This window comes from Lepidochelys kempii, chromosome 2, assembly GCF_965140285.1.
Source record: "Lepidochelys kempii isolate rLepKem1 chromosome 2, rLepKem1.hap1, whole genome shotgun sequence".
Classification (NCBI taxonomy): domain Eukaryota; kingdom Metazoa; phylum Chordata; order Testudines; family Cheloniidae; genus Lepidochelys; species Lepidochelys kempii.
This window is the reverse complement of record NC_136381.1, coordinates 214,785,909-214,810,879: the sequence shown is the minus strand read 5'-3', so window position 1 is coordinate 214,810,879 and position 24,971 is coordinate 214,785,909. Positions and strand designations below refer to the sequence as shown.

At 40.8% G+C, this 24,971-nt stretch overlaps 1 protein-coding gene across 5 annotated transcripts in view; it reads right to left on the bottom strand.

Annotated features, from left to right (window-relative positions):
• Positions 1 to 24,971, bottom strand: part of CRPPA (CDP-L-ribitol pyrophosphorylase A) — a 201,668-nt gene that overhangs the window by 129,431 nt on the left and 47,266 nt on the right. For all 5 annotated transcript variants that reach the window (XM_073333802.1, XM_073333800.1, XM_073333801.1 and 2 more), the window contains exon 3: positions 22,368 to 22,517. In XM_073333802.1, the coding sequence (XP_073189903.1) occupies positions 22,368 to 22,517 (150 nt within the window). The remainder of the gene's footprint in view (positions 1 to 22,367; positions 22,518 to 24,971) is intronic.

Below are 24,971 nucleotides of genomic sequence, written 5' to 3'. Positions count from 1 at the left end.
ATACAAATATACCACACATATTTATAACTCACAATACAAAGATTATACATACATATAACCATGTTAATCATATTTAGCCACTGATACCTTACATGGCATATCTTGTAAGATTCTTTGCAATTTCTACAATATTGGTATCAATATTATAATAAATGGTCATCCATATTCCATACAGCGTCACAACCTGTTCTTCACACAGGCTGCACAAAAGAGAACATCTTACAGAATAATTATTTTCTGTGGTTCCATTCCATCAGAGCAGAATGAGGGATAACTCCTCAGCCAATAGGAAACAATTAAACGGCTCTGCTCCCTTGCCTGTGCAGTTTCATTCACTTCCTGGGCCAGCCAGTTTTAGTACTTCCCAAACGCATACCATCATAACAGAGTTAAACTTCTCAAACTGAAGGAAACAGTGTTGCTGAGTCTTGTAATATTTGGTGTTACACTTACTCATTCTTGGGACATACATGGCTAAATAAAATAAACAGAAACCATAACTTACAAAAAGGTAAGGTTCCAGTTAAATGAATCTTTAAGACCTTTATACCGTTATTCATCTTTGATTGGAATGGGTACCCAATTTTCAGAATCTAATGGGTTGTTTCCATTTGAAGGAAAGATTGGTGATGGAGTCAAGTATTTCTTTTGTACAGTCCTGTTTATTTACAAAGACTGTTCAAAGTCTTGTTTCCCTCAACACAATAAAACTCAAACAACAGGAAACAGTTTCTTTGCTCACAGTTTAAAGCCTCTTTCTCTTTACCCAACAGCTCTCTCTCTCTCTCTCAGCTTCTTTTTCCTCAAGGTCAGGCTACTCAGGCTTCTCTGGCTGTATCTGGAACCTTCTTTGTTCTTTCTCTGTGTCCTGTGTGTTTCTGTTGCTTGTCTTACACTGAGGTTACAGCTATACTAACAACTATACATGTGTCCATGCATGCGGTTGTGCCATAACCCCCGTTGTCTACATCTAAACTCCAGAAGCACGTCTGAAAGCAACAGAGAACAAGTAAATTAGCACATCTGAGGGATGTAGGTAAGTACACACCATTTAGTGAGGGCAGGGGTAAGGGATGTGCGTCAGGTCTCAAGTTTCAGTAGTCCTTCCCCCATTCCCACAATGCCTTGAATGCTTTTCTTCCTGACCCTTACCCAATACATAAAGATCCCTGTCCTCATTTTCACCGGCAGTAATGAGCTGTATTACTTCTTTCATATGGCTTGGGTAGGTAGCAATGATTACAAATTTATATCTAGATTTGATAGCTAGCATGTTCCTGCAGCAGTGAACTGGTGAATGTCCTTCAAGCTTCCGGCGAAAGAATGAAGGGGATACTCAGATATGATGTACTCGATCATTTATGCCGTAGAACGTACCAAGACTATTGTTGCGGTTTGTAGGATCCATGGTCTGGAGCCCCATGATGTTTCATTATAAGTGACACGAGACCTAACCTTATCGTGCGTGATGTTTACGAGGTATTGTTGAAAGGTCAAGTGTAATGCCGAGATACTTTGGGTTAGCCTCATGGTTGACATTCTCACCACAGAACTGCACATTAAGTTTGGTATTAGCCATTTTATTGTTCAGACGGAAAGCGGTCACCATGAATTTTTTTCAGGTTAGCCCTAAGTTTCAGCATTGGAAATAATCAGCCATTTTGCTAAGATCTTGGGTTAGAGTGCAGCTGATTATATGGAAACTTGTGTGCAGAGTAGCTAGGGCAATGTCATCAGCATACACAAAATTTCTTCAACTCTGTCTCTGGTATATACGTGGTGTATAGAATAAAAAGTATTGGGGCCAGGACAGTGCCCTGAGAGGTGCCTGAGTTAAGAGTTCTTGGTCTACTGATCTGGCCATTAAGGTGTACCTTAAAGTGGCGGTCCCTGGTCATCACCACCAAGAGACAGATCGTTCGCCAGTAGTGAATGACGTGGGAGATCTTGAGGACGAGGCCGTCTCTCCAGACAGCATCACATGCCGAGGACAAATCAACAAAGGCAATCCCTGTCTTCAATTTATGTTGGAATCCTGCCTCAATGTGGTCGGTGAGTGAAACTATTTGGTCACAACAATTTCTCATCAGGCAAAATCCTTCCTGCTCCACTGGGAGGATATCTTTGATAATGTCAGACAGAGGGCGGAGCAGTGCCCCTTCCATAAGCTTGCTGGTGGTTGAGAGGAGAGAGATGAGACAGTAGCTGGCTGCATCCTCTGGGAGTTTCCTAGACATCAGCAGGGCAACTGTTGCCTGTCGCCAGCTTGTCGGCACTTGTTGGTAAGCTGCACTGACTACATCAGAACAGCTTTCAGCTGCATGAATCCTGCTCAGAGCAGCTGCTTGGCTTGCTGACCCAGGTACTGATCAATGTGTGGTTGGAGTACATCACTCTCCATGACTTCACACGCAGCAGCAGAAAAACAGCTCTAACGGGAAATTTCACAAAGACTAAAGCAGTCATTCAGCACACTCCAGCCCAATGCCAAGAACACATCAAACACTTGAGGCTCTTATATAGGAGGACAAAAGACTCAGTCCGGAGAGCTTGTTGTACATGCCCCTTCTACAAGATGGACAAGGTGCAGTCAAGGGGGGCCCAGTAGAGAGCCTGAAGTGGCTCACAACCCCCTCCTCACGCCTACCAGCCTTCAGGATGCTGATAAGGGTCAAGACAAGGAGGTAGGCACTATGGAGGATGTTCTGGAAGACTTGGTGGATGAAGAGCATGCGACTCTGCACTGCTACTCGGAAGATCCAGTTGAGAAAGCCCCCTCAATGAACCCAAGGATGAACACTGGAAAAAGACCGGCATAGAACATGATTTTATCGAATCTGAGATCTGGCAAACTCGTACCAGCATAGGGCTGCTTTTAGCTGCCTCTTTCTGGTCTAGGGTTGCCAGCCCTCCAAGGTTGTCCTGGAATCTCCAGGAATTAAAGATTTATCTTTTATTAAAATTTGTCATGTGATGAAACCTCCAGGAATACATCCAACCAAAATTGGGGACCCTATTCTGGTTACAGACTTACAGCAGTGTTGTAAAATATACAGTCTTGGATGACTAAGTCAGACTCTTATTCGAGAGAACGAAAAAGGAGAAGACATAAGGTGGGTCAGGAAAAGAACACACAAAAGCATTTGTGACAGTCTTACATCCCAAGTGGTGTTTGGGATTCTGCTGGAGCTGGTAGAGATTGCAGTGTCATCTTGGTCCCTTTGTGTGGCCCACTCTGGTACAGCCATCTGTCAAGGATAACAAATGACTGGTGTCCCAAGAGACAGTGTGGGTGGCAGCCATAATGGTAAAGCTCACGCCAGCAGTCAGCTTTAGTTCCCAAAACCTTCTTAAGGACCCACAAAGGGAATGGTGGATGGAATAGTCCATCCCCTCATTATTTTGTCTATCAATTAGGCCTAGTTTCTGACACACTGATTTTGGTTCATTGATTTCTGGTTCCACACTTCTCTTGTTTACCAAGCATGATTTTAACACAATCCTTGAGTTATATTAGTAGGCATTTTTGTGTGGACTAATTCAGTCTGTCTCCCTTTTATACTTTTTGCCATTAACATTTTGTATTAGAATCATAGAATATCAGGGTTGGAAGGGACCTCAGGAGGTCATCTAGTCTAACCCCCCTGCTCAAAGCAGGACCAATCCCCAATTTTTGCCCCAGATCCCTAAATGGCCCCCTCAAGGATTGAACTCACAACCCTGGGTTTAGCAGGCCAATGCTCAAACCACTGAGCAATCCCTCCTCCTAATTATTATACATTATTGTGCCATCTCATAAACTTTCATGTACTTTATACAGTTGAGCTCACAATTAGAATAAATTTGTAGGCCCAGTTATCACAACAGCACCAGGACTATATATTTTTCCTGTGACACTCCACACTTGGAAAGATTGGCATCTAGCGTGATACAGATACTGTATGGATCCCAAATGGGAAATTCCCTGAAAGTTTCCTCTGATCCAGCCACCAGATAAGAGATTCCCTGACTAGCTAAGGAGTGAGAGAAGATATGGAGTTTACAGATTGTCATCATCTACCCCTGACCTAAGGAAAAATTGCTGGAAGTGTTTAAGGTTGAAGTAGGATCAGGAGACAAGATCCTAATATAACACTGTGATAGACCAAGGACACTTGGAGAGCACTCTAAGAACTGAGAGAGACTCTGGATAACAGAAATACAGATCTCATTTTAGGATTCTTTTCAGAGAGTGGAATACAATCCTTTGCTGTGCCTCAGAGTATCCTAGGGGAGTGAATACATTCTTGTCCTTTTTTGTCCAAAAAAGCCAATCTGAAATCTTAGCCTTAACCTGGCTGCTTCTTGTTCTGTCTCTGCAAAGGAAGTGGTCCAGACAAACCAGTCATCAAGATAAAGAAAAACACCACATCCCCATCTTGCTTAAAGACGCCACATCCACCAATATTATCTCTGTGGAAGTCCAGAGGGCTACTGGAAAGCTAAAGAGAGACCTCTGACTCCTGCATACCCAGAGTATCCACAAATAAACACCTCCACAATGAAATACCAATTCTGTGTCTTTCCAGTCCAAATCATTGCTGTACTGTGGAAAGGAAAAAAAATGGGTATGACTTCGCTGCTAAAGAGCTGCCACATGATGCTGGGTGACCGGGACAGTCTAACATAGCAAAGGGTGGTAGTGGGCACCATAAAAGCCAGGGAGCTCAGTGTGGCTGCAGATAGGGCTGAGAGGAGGCTGGCAGACTGACTGACATAATGAAAGTCAGGATGTAAACTGGTTGGCATAAGATGTGAATTTGGGTATAATTAGTAGATGGTCTTCTACCTTACATAGGAGGAGGAGTAGTTACCCATCAGTTGTCCCTGGTAAAAATGGAATTCAAAACAATCTACTACTGATCTCTGAAGGACTTAAGAGGCATGTTGTCTTTAAAATGGCTGTTGACAAATTGGAAAAGGTTCAGAATAGAGGTACAAGAATGATTCAAGATCTGAAAGCCTGCCTTCCAGTGAGAGGCTAAAGAAGCTCAATCGGTTTAGGTTTATCTAAGACAAGGTTAAGAGGTGAATTGATTACAGTCTACAAGTGCCAAAATGGGGAATCGATTTCTGAAAATAGAGGGCTCATTAATTTAGCAATCAAAAGCATAACAAGCATAACCATAACATAATGATTGGAAGCTGAAGCCAGACAAATTCAAATCAGAACAAAGGTGCACCTTTTTAACAGTTAAGATAATTCACCATTGGAACAATTTACCTAGGGAAGCATTTGGTGAAATTCTATGGCCTGTGATATGCAGGAAAACAGATTAGAATAGATGATCATAATAGTCCCTTCTGTCCTTAAAATCTATTAATCTATTAATTGATGGATTTGAACTACTGACCAAAAAGTGAAAAGCTCATTGTTCTGGGAGCATCTCAGATCTCAGAAGCTAAGCAGTATAACCAGAACAGAATTTGTATGAGGGGAGGATTCCTGCATGAATTGGTGTGGATTCAGTGGCTAGCATTCTTCCCTCTGAATTAGTACAAAAAAAACAATGGTTATGAGAGGCACTATGCTGTTGCAGGTACAGTCTACTTGTGACTTCTCAGGACAGATCCCTCCGTACTTGTGAAAAGTGTGCCAGTTTCCAAGTGCATAATTATAATATGTCTTCCTAAACTTGAATACAGTACTCCTCTTCAAATCCTGCCCTAAATGAAGTGTGCTATTAAGCAGCTGCCAAGTTTCATAAAAGATGTGGCATCTTTTCAGTGGGGAGCAATATTGGCACAATATAAAGAGTTAGTACAGTGTTTTGGGATCCTACAAGATGAGGAGTACCATCAAATGTGAGTAATTATTTCATTAGCAAAATGATTTTTTTTTTTTTTGGTAAATGGTTCATACAACTTCTCTGAAAAATTCCCCAACTTATCCTAATTAATTTTCATCACAGGATTCACACAATATCCTGGGTCTACTACTGTGCCAAACAACTAACTAAGTACAGAACTTTCTAAAATAATCAAGGCTACTCAATAGACCACCAATCTTGCTTCAGATTTTGAATAAATTAAAAAATTATTGAACTAACGTCAGATTAAAATATAGTTCTTCTGAAAACAGATTAGCAAGCTCAACTGGTTTCCGGACGGGAAAAATCCTATTACTCAATAGCCCAGGACGATTGAAAAGCTGTGTGGGCAAAACATGTCAGGGGAGGCAACGGTAAAATCTCTTAGGAAAGTGTCAACAATGCATACTAAAAGTTAGATTTATTATCAAGCCCGCCGATAGGCTATATTTGAGCAGGAGTCAGTGTGTATCAGACAAGAACTGGATGGAAAAAAGCCTGTTTTGTGAAGGATTCTGGTTGTTCAAAATCTGGTTTTATTCCGATTTGGAATGAAAAACAAAAATTTCAAAATTCTCCATGAAAAAGAACGGAACATGGGGCAGTCCAAACAGAGAAGTCTGTGTGAGTAGCATTAAACACACACAAAAACAAGAAAACCCCAAACACAAACAGAACAAGCAGAATACAGAAAATGCTTTAAGATAAATCAGCAACCCTATTTCATATGAGAGAATGAGCCTTACAGCCCTGAAACAGAAAAACTATGTTTTCTTGTCAAACAATCATATCTGAAGTCCTAGCTGCCCATGGACGTATGATCACAGAACTAAAAATTAACTGTAGCTTAGGTATAAGTGATCATTCTTGATCACATTTATGAAGTGCAAGTAGAATAAAGCCCAAACCAATAATATACATCCAAGGCCAATTTCACAAAGCTGAAAACAATTATGAGCAAATTAGCTGGGAGGAAGTATTTAATCAGAAAAATGCATATGATAATTGGGAATCATTTAAGAACACCTTACTAGATGCTCAAAAAGTGGAAGAAAGCTATGCAGGTTAAAACATGACCTGGGCTTCAAGGGTAGTGATGGCAGCTGTAAAATAAAATAAAATAAAATAAAATAAAATAAAATAAAATAAAATACAACAAATGGAAGAATGGGGAAGTTGTGAGTAATTAATATAAATCAGAAATTAGAAATTGTAGAAAATTGATTAGGGAAGCCAAGGGACACAGGGAGAAATTTATGGCCAGTAGAGTTAAAAACAATAAAAAGGAGTTTTTTAAAAATATATTAGGAAAAAAAGGAATCTTGACAATAGTACTGGTCTATTACTATATGGAAATGGTATAATTATCAATAATAATCCAGAAAAGGCAGAAGTATTCAATAAATATTTCTGTTCTGTATTGGGGGGAAAAAACAGATGCTATAGTTTCATCTATAGTGATGATAACATTCTTTCCATCCCAATAGTATCCCTGGAGGATGTTAAACAGAAGCTACTAAAGATAGACAATTTAAAATCAGATAATTCGCATTCAAGAGTTTTATAAGAGCTGGTTGAGGAGCTCACGGGACCATTAATGTTGATTTTCAATAAGTTTTGGAGCATTGGGAAAGTTCCAGAAGACTGGAAGAAAGCTAATGTTGTGACAGTTTTTAAAAGGGTAAACAGGATGACCCATATGGGACCCAGGTAATTACAGACCTGGCAGTCTGACATCAATCCCAGGCAAGACAATGGAGCAGCTGATCTGATATTTCAATAATAAATAAGTAAATAAGGGTCATGTAATTAATGCAAATCAATATGGGTTTATGGAAAACAGATCCTTGAAACTAACTTGATATCTATTTTTGATGAGATTACAAATTTGATTGATTAAAGGTAGTCCTGTTTACATCACATACTTAGACATCTGTAGGCAGACAACTTAGTACCACATGACATTTTTATTAAAATACTGAAACGATATAAAATTAACATAGCACACATTAAATCGATTAAAAACTTTCTAACTGATAGGTCTCAAAATGCAACTATAAACAGGGAATCATACAGGAGCAGGTCTGTTTCTAGTGATGTCTTGCAGGGACTGATTCTTGGCCCTATGTTATTTAACTGTTTTATAAATGACCTGGAAGAAAACACAAAATCATCACTGATAAAGTTTGCAGATGACACAAAAATTGGCGGAGTAGTACATAATGATTCAGAGTGATCTGAATTGCTTGGTAAACTGGGCACAAGCAAACAATGTGTGTTTTAATATGGCTAAATGTAAATGTATATATCTAGGAACAAATAATGTATACCATTCTTACAGCATAGATGTTCACTGCTGGAATACTGTGTCCGGTTCTAGTGTCCACAAATCAAGAAGGATGTTAATAAATGGAAAAGAGAAGAGCCACAAGAATGATTAAAGGATTAGAAAACATGCCTTTTAGTGACAGACTCAAGGAGCTCAATCTATTTAGTAACACAGACAGTAAAATGCAACAATTTCAGTCTATAAGTACCTCACAGGGAAGAAGTATTTAGTAGTGAGCTCTTCCAAATAATACAGAAAGGTACAACAAGATCCCGTGGCTGGAAGTTGAAGCTAGACAAATTCAGACTGGAAATAAGGCATACAATTTTAATGGTAAGAGTAATTAACCACTGGAACAGTTTACCAGGCATCATGGTGGATTGTCTATCACTGACAATTTTAAAATCAAGATTGAATGTTTTTCTAAAAGATAAGAGTGTAGAATCTATGAACTGATCAGAATTTTCTTCCCCTGTCAAGTTGGTTTTATGTTTAGATTACACAAAGAAAAATTTAAAATTGTTCAAGTATACATATTCCCTAACTTTACATTATCATGCCACTAAATATTATAATCTATACAGATTCTCATGTTTGTAGAAGATCTAGTGATGTGGGATTTTGCAAACTCAAATGAACCCATGCTACTTTACTATACCACTAAATATCAATGCTTCTGTTTTAGAGAGAGAATGAGTACTTTCATATTCTAAAAACACTTTTGAGAGAGCAAGGATTAAAATCCAGCTCTTTATTAACCTAAGAGGCAAAAAGTGTTACACAAATAAATAACCCTCTGGGATGCTTCAGAAAACTTGAAAAGCAGCCAGAAACTTAACACATAAATATAAGTACAGCAATAAAAATAAAGTTAAGTTTTTCAAACATAACAGTATAATTACTGATTATATTTTGTAGGCAGGTGGAAGTAGTCTACATCGCGGACTCCATGTTAGAAAGAATCCAGCATTGCTCTGTTTGTTATTTAGTTGGCCTGTACAACTCTATTGAGTATATTTCTAAAAATATTAGGTGATTTTACCCAGTTCCTGGCCAATTCATTATTAATTTTTTGATGCACTATCATTGTGTTCCATAATAGAGTTGACAAGAGGCAGGACAGCCCACACACACATATTAGTGTAGTAAAAGAAAAGTGCAATTATCATCTAAATTTTGAGCTACAGGTGTAAATTCCAGCTCAAGGAGACACACCCACACTAGCTCTCACTAAGACAGCACACTAAAAGTAGTGTCAGGTTTCAGAGTAACAGCCGTGTTAGTCTGTATTCGCAAAAAGAAAAGCAGGACTTGTAGCACCTTAGAGACTAACCAATTTATTTGAGCATAAGCTTTCGTGAGCTACAGCTCACTTCCTCAGATGCATATCATGGAAACTGCAGCAGGCTTTATATATACACAGAGAATATGAAACAATACGTACTCCCACCCCACTGTCCTGCTGGTAATAGCTTATCTAAAGTGATCATCAGGTGGGCCATTTCCAGCACAAATCCAGGTTTTCTCACCCTCCACCCCCCCCACACAAATTCACTCTCCTGCTGGTGATAGCCCATCCAAAGTGACAACTCTTTACACAATGTGCATGACAATCAAGTTGGGCTATTTCCTGCACAAATCCAGGTTTTCTCACATCCCCCCCACCCCCATACACACACAAACTCACTCTCCTGCTGGTAATAGCTCATCCAAACTGACCACTCTTCAAGTTTAAATCCAAGTTAAACCAGAACATCGGGGGGGGGGGGGTAGGAAAAAACAAGAGGAAACAGGCTACCTTGCATAATGACTTAGCCACTCCCAGTCTCTATTTAAGCCTAAATTAATAGTATCCAATTTGCAAATGAATTCCAATTCAGCAGTTTCTCGCTGGAGTCTGGATTTGAAGTTTTTTTGTTTTAAGATAGCGACCTTCATGTCTGTGATTGCGTGACCAGAGAGATTGAAGTGTTCTCCGACTGGTTTATGAATGTTATAATTCTTGACATCTGATTTGTGTCCATTTATTCTTTTACGTAGAGACTGTCCAGTTTGACCAATGTATATGGCAGAGGGGCATTGCTGGCACATGATGGCATATATCACATTGGTGGATGTGCAGGTGAACGAGCCTCTGATAGTGTGGCTGATGTTATTAGGCCCTGTGATGGTGTCCCCTGAATAGATATGTGGGCACAATTGGCAACGGGCTTTGTTGCAAGGATAAGTTCCTGGGTTAGTGGTTCTGTTGTGTGGTATGTGGTTGTTGGTGAGTATTTGCTTCAGGTTGCGGGGCTGTCTGTAGGCAAGGACTGGCCTGTCTCCCAAGATTTGTGAGAGTGTTGGGTCATCCTTTAGGATAGGTTGTAGATCCTTAATAATGCGTTGGAGGGGTTTTAGTTGGGGGCTGAAGGTGACGGCTAGCGGCGTTCTGTTATTTTCTTTGTTAGGCCTGTCCTGTAGTAGGTAACTTCTGGGAACTCTTCTGGCTCTATCAATCTGTTTCTTTACTTCTGCAGGTGGGTATTGTAGTTGTAAGAAAGCTTGACAGAGATCTTGTAGGTGTTTGTCTCTGTCTGAGGGGTTGGAGCAAATGCGGTTGTATCGCAGAGCTTGGCTGTAGACGATGGATCGTGTGGTGTGGTCAGGGTGAAAGCTGGAGGCATGCAGGTAGGAATAGCAGTCAGTAGGTTTCCGGTATAGGGTGGTGTTTATGTGACCATTGTTTATTAGCACTGTAGTGTCCAGGAAGTGGATCTCTTGTGTGGACTGGACCAGGCTGAGGTTGGTGGTGGGATGGAAATTGTTGAAATCATGGTGGAATTCCTCAAGGGCTTCTTTTCCATGGGTCCAGATGATGAAGATGTCATCAATATAGCGCAAGTAGAGTAGGGGCTTTAGGGGACGAGCGCTGAGGAAGCGTTGTTCTAAATCAGCCATAAAAATGTTGGCATACTGTGGGGCCATGCGGGTACCCATAGCAGTGCCGCTGATCTGAAGGTATACATTGTCCCCAAATGTGAAGTAGTTATGGGTAAGGACAAAGTCACAAAGTTCAGCTACCAGGTTAGCCGTGACAGTATCGGGGATAGTGTTCTTGACGGCTTGTAGTCCATCTTTGTGTGGAATGTTGGTGTAGAGGGCTTCTACATCCATAGTGGCCAGGATGGTGTTTCTTTGAGAGCTTGTGGCACAAGCTGTCAGCATAGTCTGTGTGGTATGTAGATTGTAATGGATTTTTTACCTTCAGTCCTTTTGGTACGATGTCCATCTGTTTGCATTTGGACTTCGAGACACCACTGACTTCCTGAGGAAACTTCAATCCATCGGTGATCTTCCTGATAACACCATCCTGGCCACTATGGATGTAGAAGCCCTCTACACCAACATTCCACACAAAGATGGACTACAAGCCGTCAAGAACACTATCCCCGATACTGTCACGGCTAACCTGGTAGCTGAACTTTGTGACTTTGTCCTTACCCATAACTACTTCACATTTGGGGACAATGTATACCTTCAGATCAGCGGCACTGCTATGGGTACCCGCATGGCCCCACAGTATGCCAACATTTTTATGGCTGATTTAGAACAACGCTTCCTCAGCGCTCGTCCCCTAAAGCCCCTACTCTACTTGCGCTATATTGATGACATCTTCATCATCTGGACCCATGGAAAAGAAGCCCTTGAGGAATTCCACCATGATTTCAACAATTTCCATCCCACCACCAACCTCAGCCTGGTCCAGTCCACACAAGAGATCCACTTCCTGGACACTACAGTGCTAATAAACAATGGTCACATAAACACCACCCTATACCGGAAACCTACTGACTGCTATTCCTACCTGCATGCCTCCAGCTTTCACCCTGACCACACCACACGATCCATCGTCTACAGCCAAGCTCTGCGATACAACCGCATTTGCTCCAACCCCTCAGACAGAGACAAACACCTACAAGATCTCTGTCAAGCTTTCTTACAACTACAATACCCACCTGCAGAAGTAAAGAAACAGATTGATAGAGCCAGAAGAGTTCCCAGAAGTTACCTACTACAGGAGAGGCCTAACAAAGAAAATAACAGAACGCCGCTAGCCGTCACCTTCAACCCCCAACTAAAACCCCTCCAACGCATTATTAAGGATCTACAACCTATCCTAAAGGATGACCCAACACTCTCACAAATCTTGGGAGACAGGCCAGTCCTTGCCTACAGACAGCCCCGCAACCTGAAGCAAATACTCACCAACAACCACATACCACACAACAGAACCACTAACCCAGGAACTTATCCTTGCAACAAAGCCCGTTGCCAATTGTGCCCACATATCTATTCAGGGGACACCATCACAGGGCCTAATAACATCAGCCACACTATCAGAGGCTCGTTCACCTGCACATCCACCAATGTGATATATGCCATCATGTGCCAGCAATGCCCCTCTGCCATATACATTGGTCAAACTGGACAGTCTCTACGTAAAAGAATAAATGGACACAAATCAGATGTCAAGAATTATAACATTCATAAACCAGTCGGAGAACACTTCAATCTCTCTGGTCACGCAATCACAGACATGAAGGTCGCTATCTTAAAACAAAAAAACTTCAAATCCAGACTCCAGCGAGAAACTGCTGAATTGGAATTCATTTGCAAATTGGATACTATTAATTTAGGCTTAAATAGAGACTGGGAGTGGCTAAGTCATTATGCAAGGTAGCCTGTTTCCTCTTGTTTTTTCCTAACCCCCCCCCCCCCCCCCAGATGTTCTGGTTTAACTTGGATTTAAACTTGAAGAGTGGTCAGTTTGGATGAGCTATTACCAGCAGGAGAGTGAGTTTGTGTGTGTATGGGGGTGGGGGGGATGTGAGAAAACCTGGATTTGTGCAGGAAATAGCCCAACTTGATTGTCATGCACATTGTGTAAAGAGTAGTCACTTTGGATGGGCTATCACCAGCAGGAGAGTGAATTTGTGTGGGGGGGTGGAGGGTGAGAAAACCTGGAGTTGTGCTGGAAATGGCCCACCTGATGATCACTTTAGATAAGCTATTACCAGCAGGACAGTGGGGTGGGAGTACGTATTGTTTCATATTCTCTGTGTATATATAAAGCCTGCTGCAGTTTCCATGATATGCATCTGAGGAAGTGAGCTGTAGCTCACGAAAGCTTATGCTCTAATAAATTGGTTAGTCTCTAAGGTGCCAGAAGTACTCCTTTTCTTTTTTTAAAAGTAGTGTGTGGCTACGGGAGCATGAGCGGCCGTAGGGCCTAGCTATCACAGTATGTACCCATCCAAGATGCTAGGTATGTACCCAAGGCAGCCACTGCTCATGCCATGATGGCTATACTCTACTTTTAATGCACCAGCTCAATCAGCGCTATCGCAGATATGTCTACTTGAGCTGGACTTTACACCTCCAGCTCAAAATGCACATGTACCCTAAGCTGTAACACAACATATAGTGATTCTCAAATACATATGGGATGGATTCATAGAGGTTGACTGACATCACTACTGTAGCAGATCATCCCTATGGAGGCAATATGTTTGCTATAAATATCTCTCCAAGTCCTCCTTGAAAAATATCAAAGGGTTTGCATCATGACTCATTATGGACTATGGTTAGATCTGTCCATCTACCTCACCTTAATGTACAACACAATGTGATTCAACACTACTTTCAGTGCTTTTACAAACATCTATACTCCACACAATCAATTCATAACCAAAGGATTTCAAGCAAAGATTTAAGTATCTTTTTTGTCTGAATGGATGTCAACCTCCAGCCCAATGGATCACATTTGAACAGGCATGAGTGACCAATGGAGCTACAGAATGTTTGAAATGTGAATCTGAGACACCATTTAGCACCACAGTCTCACAAAACGTGTGCGCAGCCCTGGCTTCTAAGCTCCCTTTCCAGAATTTTTCTTAGCTTGCTTTTCCCAGTTTAGTTACACCATTCCTATTTCTTTTAAAAAAAGGAACAACAAAAACAAATAGAAAAAGACTAAGAAGAAAATCAATAACTGCTTCCCATGATGCTGCAGTGTAACCTGGCCTTGTTAGTCTGTCATTTATGCCAAGCCTCTGAACCATTATCTGCAACAGTTTGACATGTTACAATCCTTAGCTACTCCACAGCCACAACTTCAGGTGACAAGGAGAATGTCAGCAGTACAAGATTCTTCAGAAAGGCCACAATGAATTACAAAATGTCAATATACAGGGAAGTGGGTTTCCCCATTATCCACAACCTCAGTTCTGTCACACTGCACCTCCTTACTGACCACAACTGGATGTTACTACCTCCCTTCCAGACAGCTACATTAAAAACAACAAAAAGAGCTTATTATGTCTGCCATCAATGCTTCCCTCCAGTCATGATTAAATATATTTCCACTTACTTCAGCTCCTATTGATAGTATTACCCTAAATGTTATGGGCCTTTGGAGTACCTAAGTACCAATGGTCTTAGTTAACAATTAGTTTACTAATTTCACTTAATCTCAATTGTTCCAGGGAATGTTAATTTAACAGACATTCATTTCTTCAGCAAAGATGGCACCCACATAAAGTCCCAGAATCAATTTAGATATTTTGCCTGAAAGAAAAACCCTAATGATGCTACTCCCCTTCAAGATGTACTTCAGAAGTTTACAAATCACACATACATAGCTCCCTATACTCATGTACGTGCTGAAAAGGCAAATCTATGAGTAACTACTACTACAGTGGACCTAGCAATAGCGAACTTCCTTTCATATTTCCAGCCAACTCTTCCCTGCATAATCCCCGATATCTGCTATATAAGAAAATTGTTAGTCTTTGAAAAGAATTTTTGAGCTAGAGCCCTGATTGAACAATTTGCAGAATTTCTTTTCTCTCCATCCCATCCCCAAATTCTGTGGATATCCTGTAATGGTTCCAGAAGAACATCTGCTTCTCAGGATATGGCATTTAAGTATTTGCATGATTCTTCCTGACATTATATTATTTTGTCTGCTTATAATCAGAGGTACTCATCTATGCAGGCAGGTTTTGCAAACTCCCCTCACCAAGTGTGTTTGCCACCACTGCCCGAAAAGTGGGTTGTGCTGGCTGGAGGAGGGGCATGAACAGGAGATGTATTAATTTAGTACATCCCTGAAGAAGCCTCCAAACAAGAGACAGCACACAATCTGACCTCTTTAGGGCTGAATCCTGGAACTGATTTTGCTCCCCACTGCTATTTACAAGGGTCTTGGGGGCAGGCTTGAGAGCAACACTCCTAAACAGGCTCAGGGCTAATCCCTTCTCAGTGCACACGCCTACCTCTTGGTTGGTCGATTTCAACTTCACTTTCAGCTTTGCTGTTGTGACCACTGTTAAAAACCCTCTTGCAGTGCCAGGGAAAGGTCCACCATAAACAAAACTGTCAAATTGACTATACATGAAGTAAAGTCAAATGAAATAAGTATAAACACCAAAAAATAGAGAAGCTGTTTTTACTTTAAGCTCTTTTGGGTACAGTAAATAATAGAGGTTACTTATAAAATAGATACAACCTTTTCAGATGGAAGTGTAATTTTCAAATAGAAACTGCCCCCTTAAAAAAAGGAACATGTTATTTAACCTCCACTATTCCCCTTTAATGGAGAGCAGAGGCTTCTCTGTACAAAAAACATCGCAGTGTTCTTACACTACAACCCTTTGAAATTTGCTGCTCCCCATCATCTGCACGTACTTGCTGCCTTCTAGAAGGCACTCAGCTTGTCAATGCTAGTCCACTAGCAGTTAGCTGTGTTTTCTCCTGATTTCTTATTGCGGACACCTCTCTAGACTCTGTTCAGGCTCTCCTGCTATTCCACTTCTGTTCATAGCTGTCCACTTGCCAGGAAAGCAAGACTCTGTAACTGTTTACAACTATCCCACCTTGATAAATATACCTAGATAATGAACACCTAACCTTGACACAGCATATAGTATGAAATGTGTATTTCAGCCTTTTCTACATAATGTTCTGCTACTTTGTTACAATAATGTGACATGACATAACATGATGTTTTGTATTACTACTCAATACAAAGGGCTTCTATGCATTGCACAATCTGTCAGGATCAGGTCTGTATAGAAATCAGCCCGAGCATAATATGATGGAAGGAAACAGATAGTCAACTTGACTTCCTGATACTCTAATTCTTCTTAAGATATTGCTCTGGGGAATGCCTAACTTCCACGAAATGATGTACCCTGTCTTTCTTTTCAGACTTCAGGAGGATTCTTGGGATATAGGCTCCTAGTTTAATTTAAAAATCTGAACGGAAAACTGAAACTTCCTTAGGCAAAAAAGAACAAGTCTGGTCTAAGAAATAAGACTTGTTTAGCTATTCTTGGAAAGGGTGGATTTATAATTAACACTTCTAGTTTTCTGATTTCCCTGGGGGCTGATATGGATAGAATAAACGTCTGTTCCTAAAAACAGGAATTCCATTTATATGAACCTAATAAGTTAGAAAATGCCAGCGTTAAGGTTGCCTATGCAACAATAATTCAGTCCCCTTGCATGCATGCATTGCAGTACAGTGTCTTACCCAACATCACAGAGGATGTCTAAGGCAGAGCAAAGAATTTAACCTAGTTGTTCCTGAGTCCCTGTCCAGTGCTGCAAACACAAAAGGAAGTTCTTCCTCTTTTTCTAATTCTCTGCCTCAGGTCACTGACCTCCAAGGGCACTGAATGAAAAAAACGTATATGATACTGTAGCTAACAACTGTATGTAGTAATATTGAAAGGGCATGAGAACCTATGATCTAGTCCATGGGAATAATGCACTTGGAGGGGAGGAAGTCATTGTGTTTCTGCCCCATCTAGCACTCTAACTCTGCACCATGCAGAAAGCTGAGTGAGGCCTGGGAGCATACCCAGTGCAGTGGGCATACTAGGGCTGGACCAAAAAGCTCCACTGACTACATGCACATGGTTATATGAAGAGGCTTTTAATTTAGCACAATCTCAATGGATTTTCATTAGGGCAGCAAAAGGTACCTCCCTGACAAATTTCAAGTTCCAGCTATAGGAGATGGCGATATTAGAACACTTCAATAAAGCAGATGAAATTTTTTAAACAAATAAAACATACACATTTTCCCCTAACCTTGTTTTCAGAAATGGCTAAGCTATTTTTGCTGAAACTTTGCAAAATAAATTCATTCTGAGACAGATAGCTAACATGTAAAATTTCAAACCAAATGGCTAGCACTTGGCAAAGCAATAAACAACTGAAAATAGAGGCTTATACTGGAAAATGTTAGGCAATCTTAATTGTAGCTGTTGCTGCTCTTTCACCTATAATATATGAATAAGTATAATGGGATTATGACAAAATATTGTATATAACTCAGTTATGTCAAATCTGTGGCCTTTGAGGGCAACTGTGTTAAAAAGAAATATATAATTATAATTTGAAAATTTGTCCTCTCTGATTTTTAAATTGAAGGGTCTGAATCAGCCCCATCATTGTGGGAAGAGGTGTAGTCATTCTCTGATCAACTGACTCCAACTGCTTCCCGTGAAGCCCTAGGTGCTGCTCGCATGTGAGCTGAGAGTGCTCTTAACAGTTGTCACTTCCTTGCTGCATGTCCGTTGGCTCCTTGCTGTATCACAGGAAAGGGATAAGAAAGAGTACTTCTGGTGCCAGTTTTCTTGTTAGACAGTAGGAACCTCAGGGAAAACAGGATAGGAGCTAACTGGCTCTGCCTAAGCCTGAGAAGTATCTATCCAAGGATGACTCTCCTCCCCAGAACAAGGCAGTAAAGGAGAAAGGGTGCAAAGGGAGAAGAATAGGACAGAAAATATGGCCCAAAGCATTGATTGTAACCTTTTGACCTTTCAGAAATATGTTTTGCCCAGAGGCTCAAAAATTTGGACACTGCTGATATAGCTGTTTGTATTGTCATAATTTTTAAAAGAAATGTTTACATTATTTTCCCAGGAGACTAAGCAGTTCTTTTTCAATCATTTGCATTCCTCTAGTAAAAATGTGAAATACTCAAATGTCTTTTCTCTTTGAGATGGGGGTGCAGACGTATATTCCACGACCCACCCTCCACCTGTCTGTATCGTAGTCTCTACTCTTGACATTCAGTGCAAAGGACCTGAAGGTGTGGGGTGGTGGGTGGGATGTCGCTGCAGCCACTTTAAATAGCCACAGGAGGAGTTAAGGGCCATAGGGCATGAACAGCATCCCTATAGATACTGCTAAGCAAAAGTTTTCCAGTTTCAGTGAGCACTGGGCATGCACACATCTGAGTGGAATGCACGTCTGCAGCCACGTGAAGAAGTATGGCTCTTTTTTCAAAACACAAATTAAATATCTGAAACCGTAGCCATCACACCTATAAATGTTCAATAGCCAGTCAAATTACTGTTTGTTGGCATTTCTAGTTATTTCTAGTTTATTTTGTTTCAAATATATTTATTCTTTTAGGGATTAGTGGGTTAGATCCAATCTCATTTAATATCCTCATTAATGATCTAGAAGGGCAAGTAAAACAGCCTACTAATGAGATTCACATGTTCCAAGTTAAGAGAAGTTACAAATACCTCTGTGGACAGAACGGTAATAGAAAACAGACATAGAGAAATGAGAGACATGAGCAAACACTAAAATGAGATCCTACTTGCAAAAATGTGATGTACAATATCAGACAAAAAAATAAAACAGCACACATATATTCAACTGGAAAACCTGGGGAACCAGTAAAGGTGAAAGTGGCCTTCAACTCGTCTCCAGAGTTATGTCATAAAGGTCACTATTGTGTTTTCTACACAGAGTAAGAACATAATCTAGTATGCAGATCACAGAAGAGCTGGACTCCATTCCCAGCTTTGCCATCTGACCTGCTGTGTGATCTTGGACAAAAGAAATTTAACTTCTCTTTCTGTATCTGTAAAATGGTGAAATGATACCTACGTTTTTCATGAGATTTTTGTGAAGTTTAGTTAAGGCTTGCAAAGCACTTTTAGCTATCTTCTTTCCATCTCCACCTCCAGTCATAGAATCAGGCCCCAGTATCATAGAATATCAGAGTTGGAAGGGAACACAGAAGGTCATCTAGTCCAACCCCCTGCTCAAAGCAGGACCCAATTTTTGCCCCAGATCCCTAAATGGCCCCCTCAAGGATTGAACTCACAACCCTAGGTTTAGCAGGGCAATGTTCAAACCACTGAGCTAAACAAAGCTCTTCTACAGTTAGATTTTAAGGTCTTCAGGGCAGCAGCTACCTTTTTGTTATCTGTTTGTATAGTTCCTTGCACAAACAGGGCCCTGATCCTTGATTGGAGCCCTTAAATGCTATTGCAGTACAAATAAATAACAACAACCACTACCACCTGAGACCAGAAATATTTAAGAAGTTTTAGTGAAGTATATTCTTTTCCAGAGCTCCAAAGCATAGAGCACTCGTGCGTGTTGCACCATCCCTTTAGATGAACAGCATGTAGTCAATGCAATGGGTGTGGGGAAGGGATCATAGCCCTGGTTCCTCAATGCCCCCTTTTGGAGTTTTGCTCCTGCAAGGGGAGAGAAGTACACACTCTAGGTGGGAGCATTCCCCGTACTCAGAGAAACACAGAGATTGCAAATATGGCTGGCCATTGAACAATGCAGTGGAGGGACAGCAACACTCCTTTACGCCCTTCCCAGCTCTCTAGTGTACCTGCACATGGGGTATCCACAACCTAACCCTAGAAAAACAGAGTACAGTATTATACAGTATGTTTTGAGAAATAGTATATGACCATGTAATTAAAACCAGTCACAACAGATACTCATGGGGGGAGAGGGACATCTCCTGAATTTTGAGAGTTTACCAATGCAATGGTAACATCCTTTTCATGCAGATTTCATGTGGAATAAATACTTTATTTCAGTGATTCCCAAACTTTTGTACTGGTGACCCCTTTCAAATAGAAAGCCTCTGCGTGTGACCCCCTTTATAAATTAAAAACACTTAGGTTAACCATTATAGTTAACACCATTATAAATGCTGGATGCAAAGCAGGGTTTGGGGTGGAGGCTGACAGCTCGCGACCCCCCCATGTAATAACCTCATGACCGCCAGAGGGGTCCTGACCCCCAGTTTGAGAACCCCTGCTTTATTTCATTCATAGTAGATAAACAGGAGTGATGATATGGGGATAAGCTTCAGATAAGACTCAAAATATTTCATAGATGCATAGATATTAAGGTCAGAAGGGACCATTATGATCATCTAGTCTGACCTCCTGCACAATGCAGGCCACAGAATCTCACCCACCCACTCCTGCGATAAACCTCTCACCTATGTCTGAGCTACTGAAGTCCTCAAATCGTGGTTTAAAGACTTCAAGGAGCAGAGAATCCTCCAGCAAGTGACCCGTGCCCCATGCTACAGAGGAAGGTGAAAAACCTCCAGGGCCTCTTCCAATCTGCCCAGGAGGAAAATTCATTCCCGACCCCAAATATGGTGATCAGCTAAACCCTGAGCATATGGGCAAGATTCACCAGCCAGAAAAGAAAGATTCACATACCCAGGAAAGAATTCTCCGTAGTAACTCAGATCCCACCCCATCTAACATCCCATCACAAGCCATTGGGCCTATTTACCATGAATAGTTAAAGATCAATTAATTGCCAAAATCATGTTATCCCATCATACCATCTCCTCCATAAACTTATTGAGTTTAATCTTAAAGCCAGATAGGTCTTTTGCCTCCACAGTATAACACAGGTTGTTATTCTTGCAAAAGATTTGTAACAGATTCTTCTTTTCAACCATGAGGTACCAGGCTTTACACATTAGTGCACTGAAACAATTCCTACCAAGTGGCAAGTGAAGAAATCTCATGCTCCCAGGCACCAACCTTGGAGATCCCTGGATGATAGACAACTCTCCACAAGTGGATGTGTGAAGAGGAAGTGAAGCCTGGAGATTAGAGTTTGGAGTGCTTCCAGTAAGCTCTGAGTGTAGGGTGAGACAAATGAAAGAAAACATCACAGGGGATAATGGTGAAATAATTAAGGTTTCATTAGAATCTCCTGCTCCAAATTTTTCAGTTCAATCAAGATGGTGTTAATGAAATACAGTTAATTAATGGAAAGTTAAAACAGAGATAGTATTCACAGATATATCATGATCAGTCATTAATCAATGTATCTAGTGAATCTAATAATTTACTATGATGCATGGAATATTTTATAGTTTCACATACATTAACTGATATTTGCAAAATTAATATCTTCCAATATTTTAGCATATCCCACTGTCCACTATTACACTACTCACACAGGATTGCCTCCACAAAGTCCTGCCACTTACTCCACTGACTCATTAAGATACTTAACATATATCTAACTTTAAGCATGTTAGTCCACTAGCTTATGTACTTTGTTGAATCAAGACCTAAACTCTAAATCAATGGGAATCTTTCCAATGGACTCTGGATCAGGCCCTTAATCCTCGAGTAGAGGACTGCTTTGCTTGAGTCATCTTCACCCAGGAAGTGGAAGAGGTCAATGTGTCATGGGAAAAGAGGAGAATAAGGGACAAAGATTACCGCAAAGATAGAGAGAAAGTAAGAGGAAGTGTAACTGCTAATTTTCTGACTTTTTGTGAGTTTTCTGGGTTACTGGAATCTTAATTCAAACTCAGGCTTGTAGCATTAATTTTAACAGGTTTAATGATACATTAATGCACAAAGGAAGAGAGCTACATTGGTAAAATATATGAACAGCTAAATTCTCTCTGGTATAATTCCATTGACTGTAATGGAATTGCACCATCAGAGAATATGGCTCATAATATACAAAATACATATTTCATCACGTACAATTAGGCATAGATAATGATTTTCTTTGCCACCTAAAACCCGGGAATCACATTCGTATTTGGCAGTTTGATAACAGTATAAATGGAACAGATCATAAGAACTGCCGTAGTACGCAAATCATAGTAAAAAGTTATAAAATATTATTATAAAACATTGTCATTAGGAGACTACACTGAAATGATTTACATGCAATCTCATATAATCTGTGATAGATTTATAGACATTTCAACTATAATTTTCAGAAAAACCAAACAAGGTGACTTAGTTTCCTTTAACATACAGTACATTGAGGGGGAGAAGTGAGCTTCTATTTTGAAAAGCCCAGATTCTTACCTGATGATATGCTTGATAGATTATATCAAACAGGAAAGCCTGAGGCATTTCACTTGCTCTGTACCTGGAACGTTCTAGTGAATGGTCTAAGGAACCATCTGCAGAGGAAGCAACAACAGTAGAGACGAGAGGACGGATTGCTCCTGCTGCCTAGGGAACAAAAAAAAATCTTAAATATATACTTGGATGTTTATCTTAGCTAATTATTCACAGAGAACAAGCCAAAACAAATTTAATATATTAACCTCTATACGCTATAGGGCCCAGTGCAGCCAGGTGTTAAGCTCTTCTTGAGACATACTGAGCATCCCCCATTCCCAGTGACTTCAGAGCAGAGCTGGTGCAGTTTTGCTCTGCAGAAGTGGAATAACCTATTATTGAAACAATAGTGATATTTGCATTCATCTCCTTGAGCTTCCATTACCAAAATCTGCTCTTGGTTATGCAAGTCTCTCTTTGACTTCAGCTGGAACCTCACCTGGCCATCTAATAGGAAAGTACAACACAAAGCAGGTTTTGAAAGATTTTTGCTTATTTTAGAAGAAATCAATTAATATTGCTGCTTTACTCTTCCTCCTCTAAACCACCTAATAATGAAGCAGGGAGGAGACAGCAAGTACTATAAGTATATATTTAGATAAAATTCAATAAGTTGAGCCTTTTATAAGTTATTATTAAGAAATTTACCTAGTACACAATTTTATGTGCACGGAGGGAAGACACATAATTGAGGTGAACCCCCGGTGCTTGAAGCCTGGTCCCTGTGCATAAGATTACAAGGCGCAGCTCAAGGGGAGGGGACCGGACGATCCAAATGACCGAAAAAGGATCTGAACAATTTTCTTGTGTGAAGAGCTTCTCTTCTTCATGTTTCAGAGTAACAGCCATGTTAGTCTGTATTCGCAAAAAGAAAAGGAGTACTTGTGGCACCTTAGAGACTAACCAATTTATTTGAGCATAAGCTTTCGTGAGCTGAAGCTCACTTCATCAGATGCATACTGTGGAAACTGCAGAAGACATTATATACAGGGACCATGAAACAATACCTCCTCCCACCCCACTCTCCTGCTGGTAATAGCTTATCTAAAGTGATCGCTCTCCTTACAATGTGTATGATAATCAAGTTGGGCCATTTCCAGCACAAATCCAGGTTTTTTCACCCTCCCCCCTTTTTCCAAAAACCACACACACAAACTCACTCTCCTGCTGGTAATAGCTTATCCAAAGTGACCACTCTCCTTACAATGTGTATGAAAATCAAGGTGGACAGTTGCTCGCTGGAGTCTGGATTTGAAGTTTTTTTGTTTTAAGATAGCGACCTTCATGTCTGTAATTGTGTGACCAGAGAGATTGAAGTGTTCTCTGACTGGTTTATGAATGTTATAATTCTTGACATCTGATTTGTGTCCATTTATTCTTTTACGTAGAGACTGTCCAGTTTGACCAATGTACATGGGAGAGGGGCATTGCTGGCACATGATGGCATATATCACATTGGTGGACGTGCAGGTGAACGAGCCTCTGATAGTGTGGCTGACATATACATTGTAAAGAGAGTGGTCACTTTGGATGGGCTATTACCAGCAGGAGAGTGAGTTGGGGGGTGGGTGCGGAGGGTGAGAAAACCTGGATTTGTGCTGGAAATGGCCCCACTTGATTATCATACACATTGTAAGGAGAGTGATCACTTTAGATAAGCTATTACCAGCAGGAGAGTGGGGTGGGAGGAGGTATTGTTTCATGGTCTCTGTGTATATAATGTCTTCTGCAGTTTCCACAGTATGCATCCGATGAAGTGAGCTGTAGCTCACGAAAGCTTATGCTCAAATAAATTGGTTAGTCTCTGAGGTGCCACAAGTACTCCTTTTCTCTTCTTCATGAGAACGGGGAAGACAGGGCCCACAAAATTCTGCCTGGAGTAAAAGAAAGCCTTTTTCTCATATCCCAGGGCAGAATATCATCGAATATCAGGGTTGGAAGGGACCTCAGGAGGTCATCTAGTCCAACCCCCTGCTCAAAGCAGGACTGATCCCCAATTAAATCATCCCAGCCAGGGCTTTGTCAAGCTTGACCTTAAAAACTTCTAAGGAAGGAGATTCCACCACCTCCCTAGGTAACTCATTCCAGTGTTTCACCACCCTCCTAGTGAAAAAGTTTTTCCTAATATCCAACCTAAACCTCCCCCACTGCAACTTGAGACCATTACTCCTTGTTCTGTCATCTGCTACCACTGAGAACAGTCTAGATCCATCCTCTTTGGAACCCCCTTTCAGGTAGTTGAAAGCTGCTATCAAATCCCCCCTCATTCTTCTCTTCCGGCAGTTTAAACAATCCCAGTTCCCTCAGCCTCTCCTCATAAGTCATGTGTTCCAGTCTCCTAATCATTTTTGTTGCCCTTCGCTGGACTCTTTCCAATTTTTCCACATCCTTCTTGTAGTGTGGGGCCCAAAAGTGGACATAGTACTCCAGATGAGGCCTCACCAGTGTTGAATAGATTGGAACGCTCACATCCCTCGATCTGCTGGCAATGCCCCTACTTATACAGCCCAAAATGCCATTGGTCTTCTTGCCAACAAGGGCACACTGTTGACTCATATCCAGCTT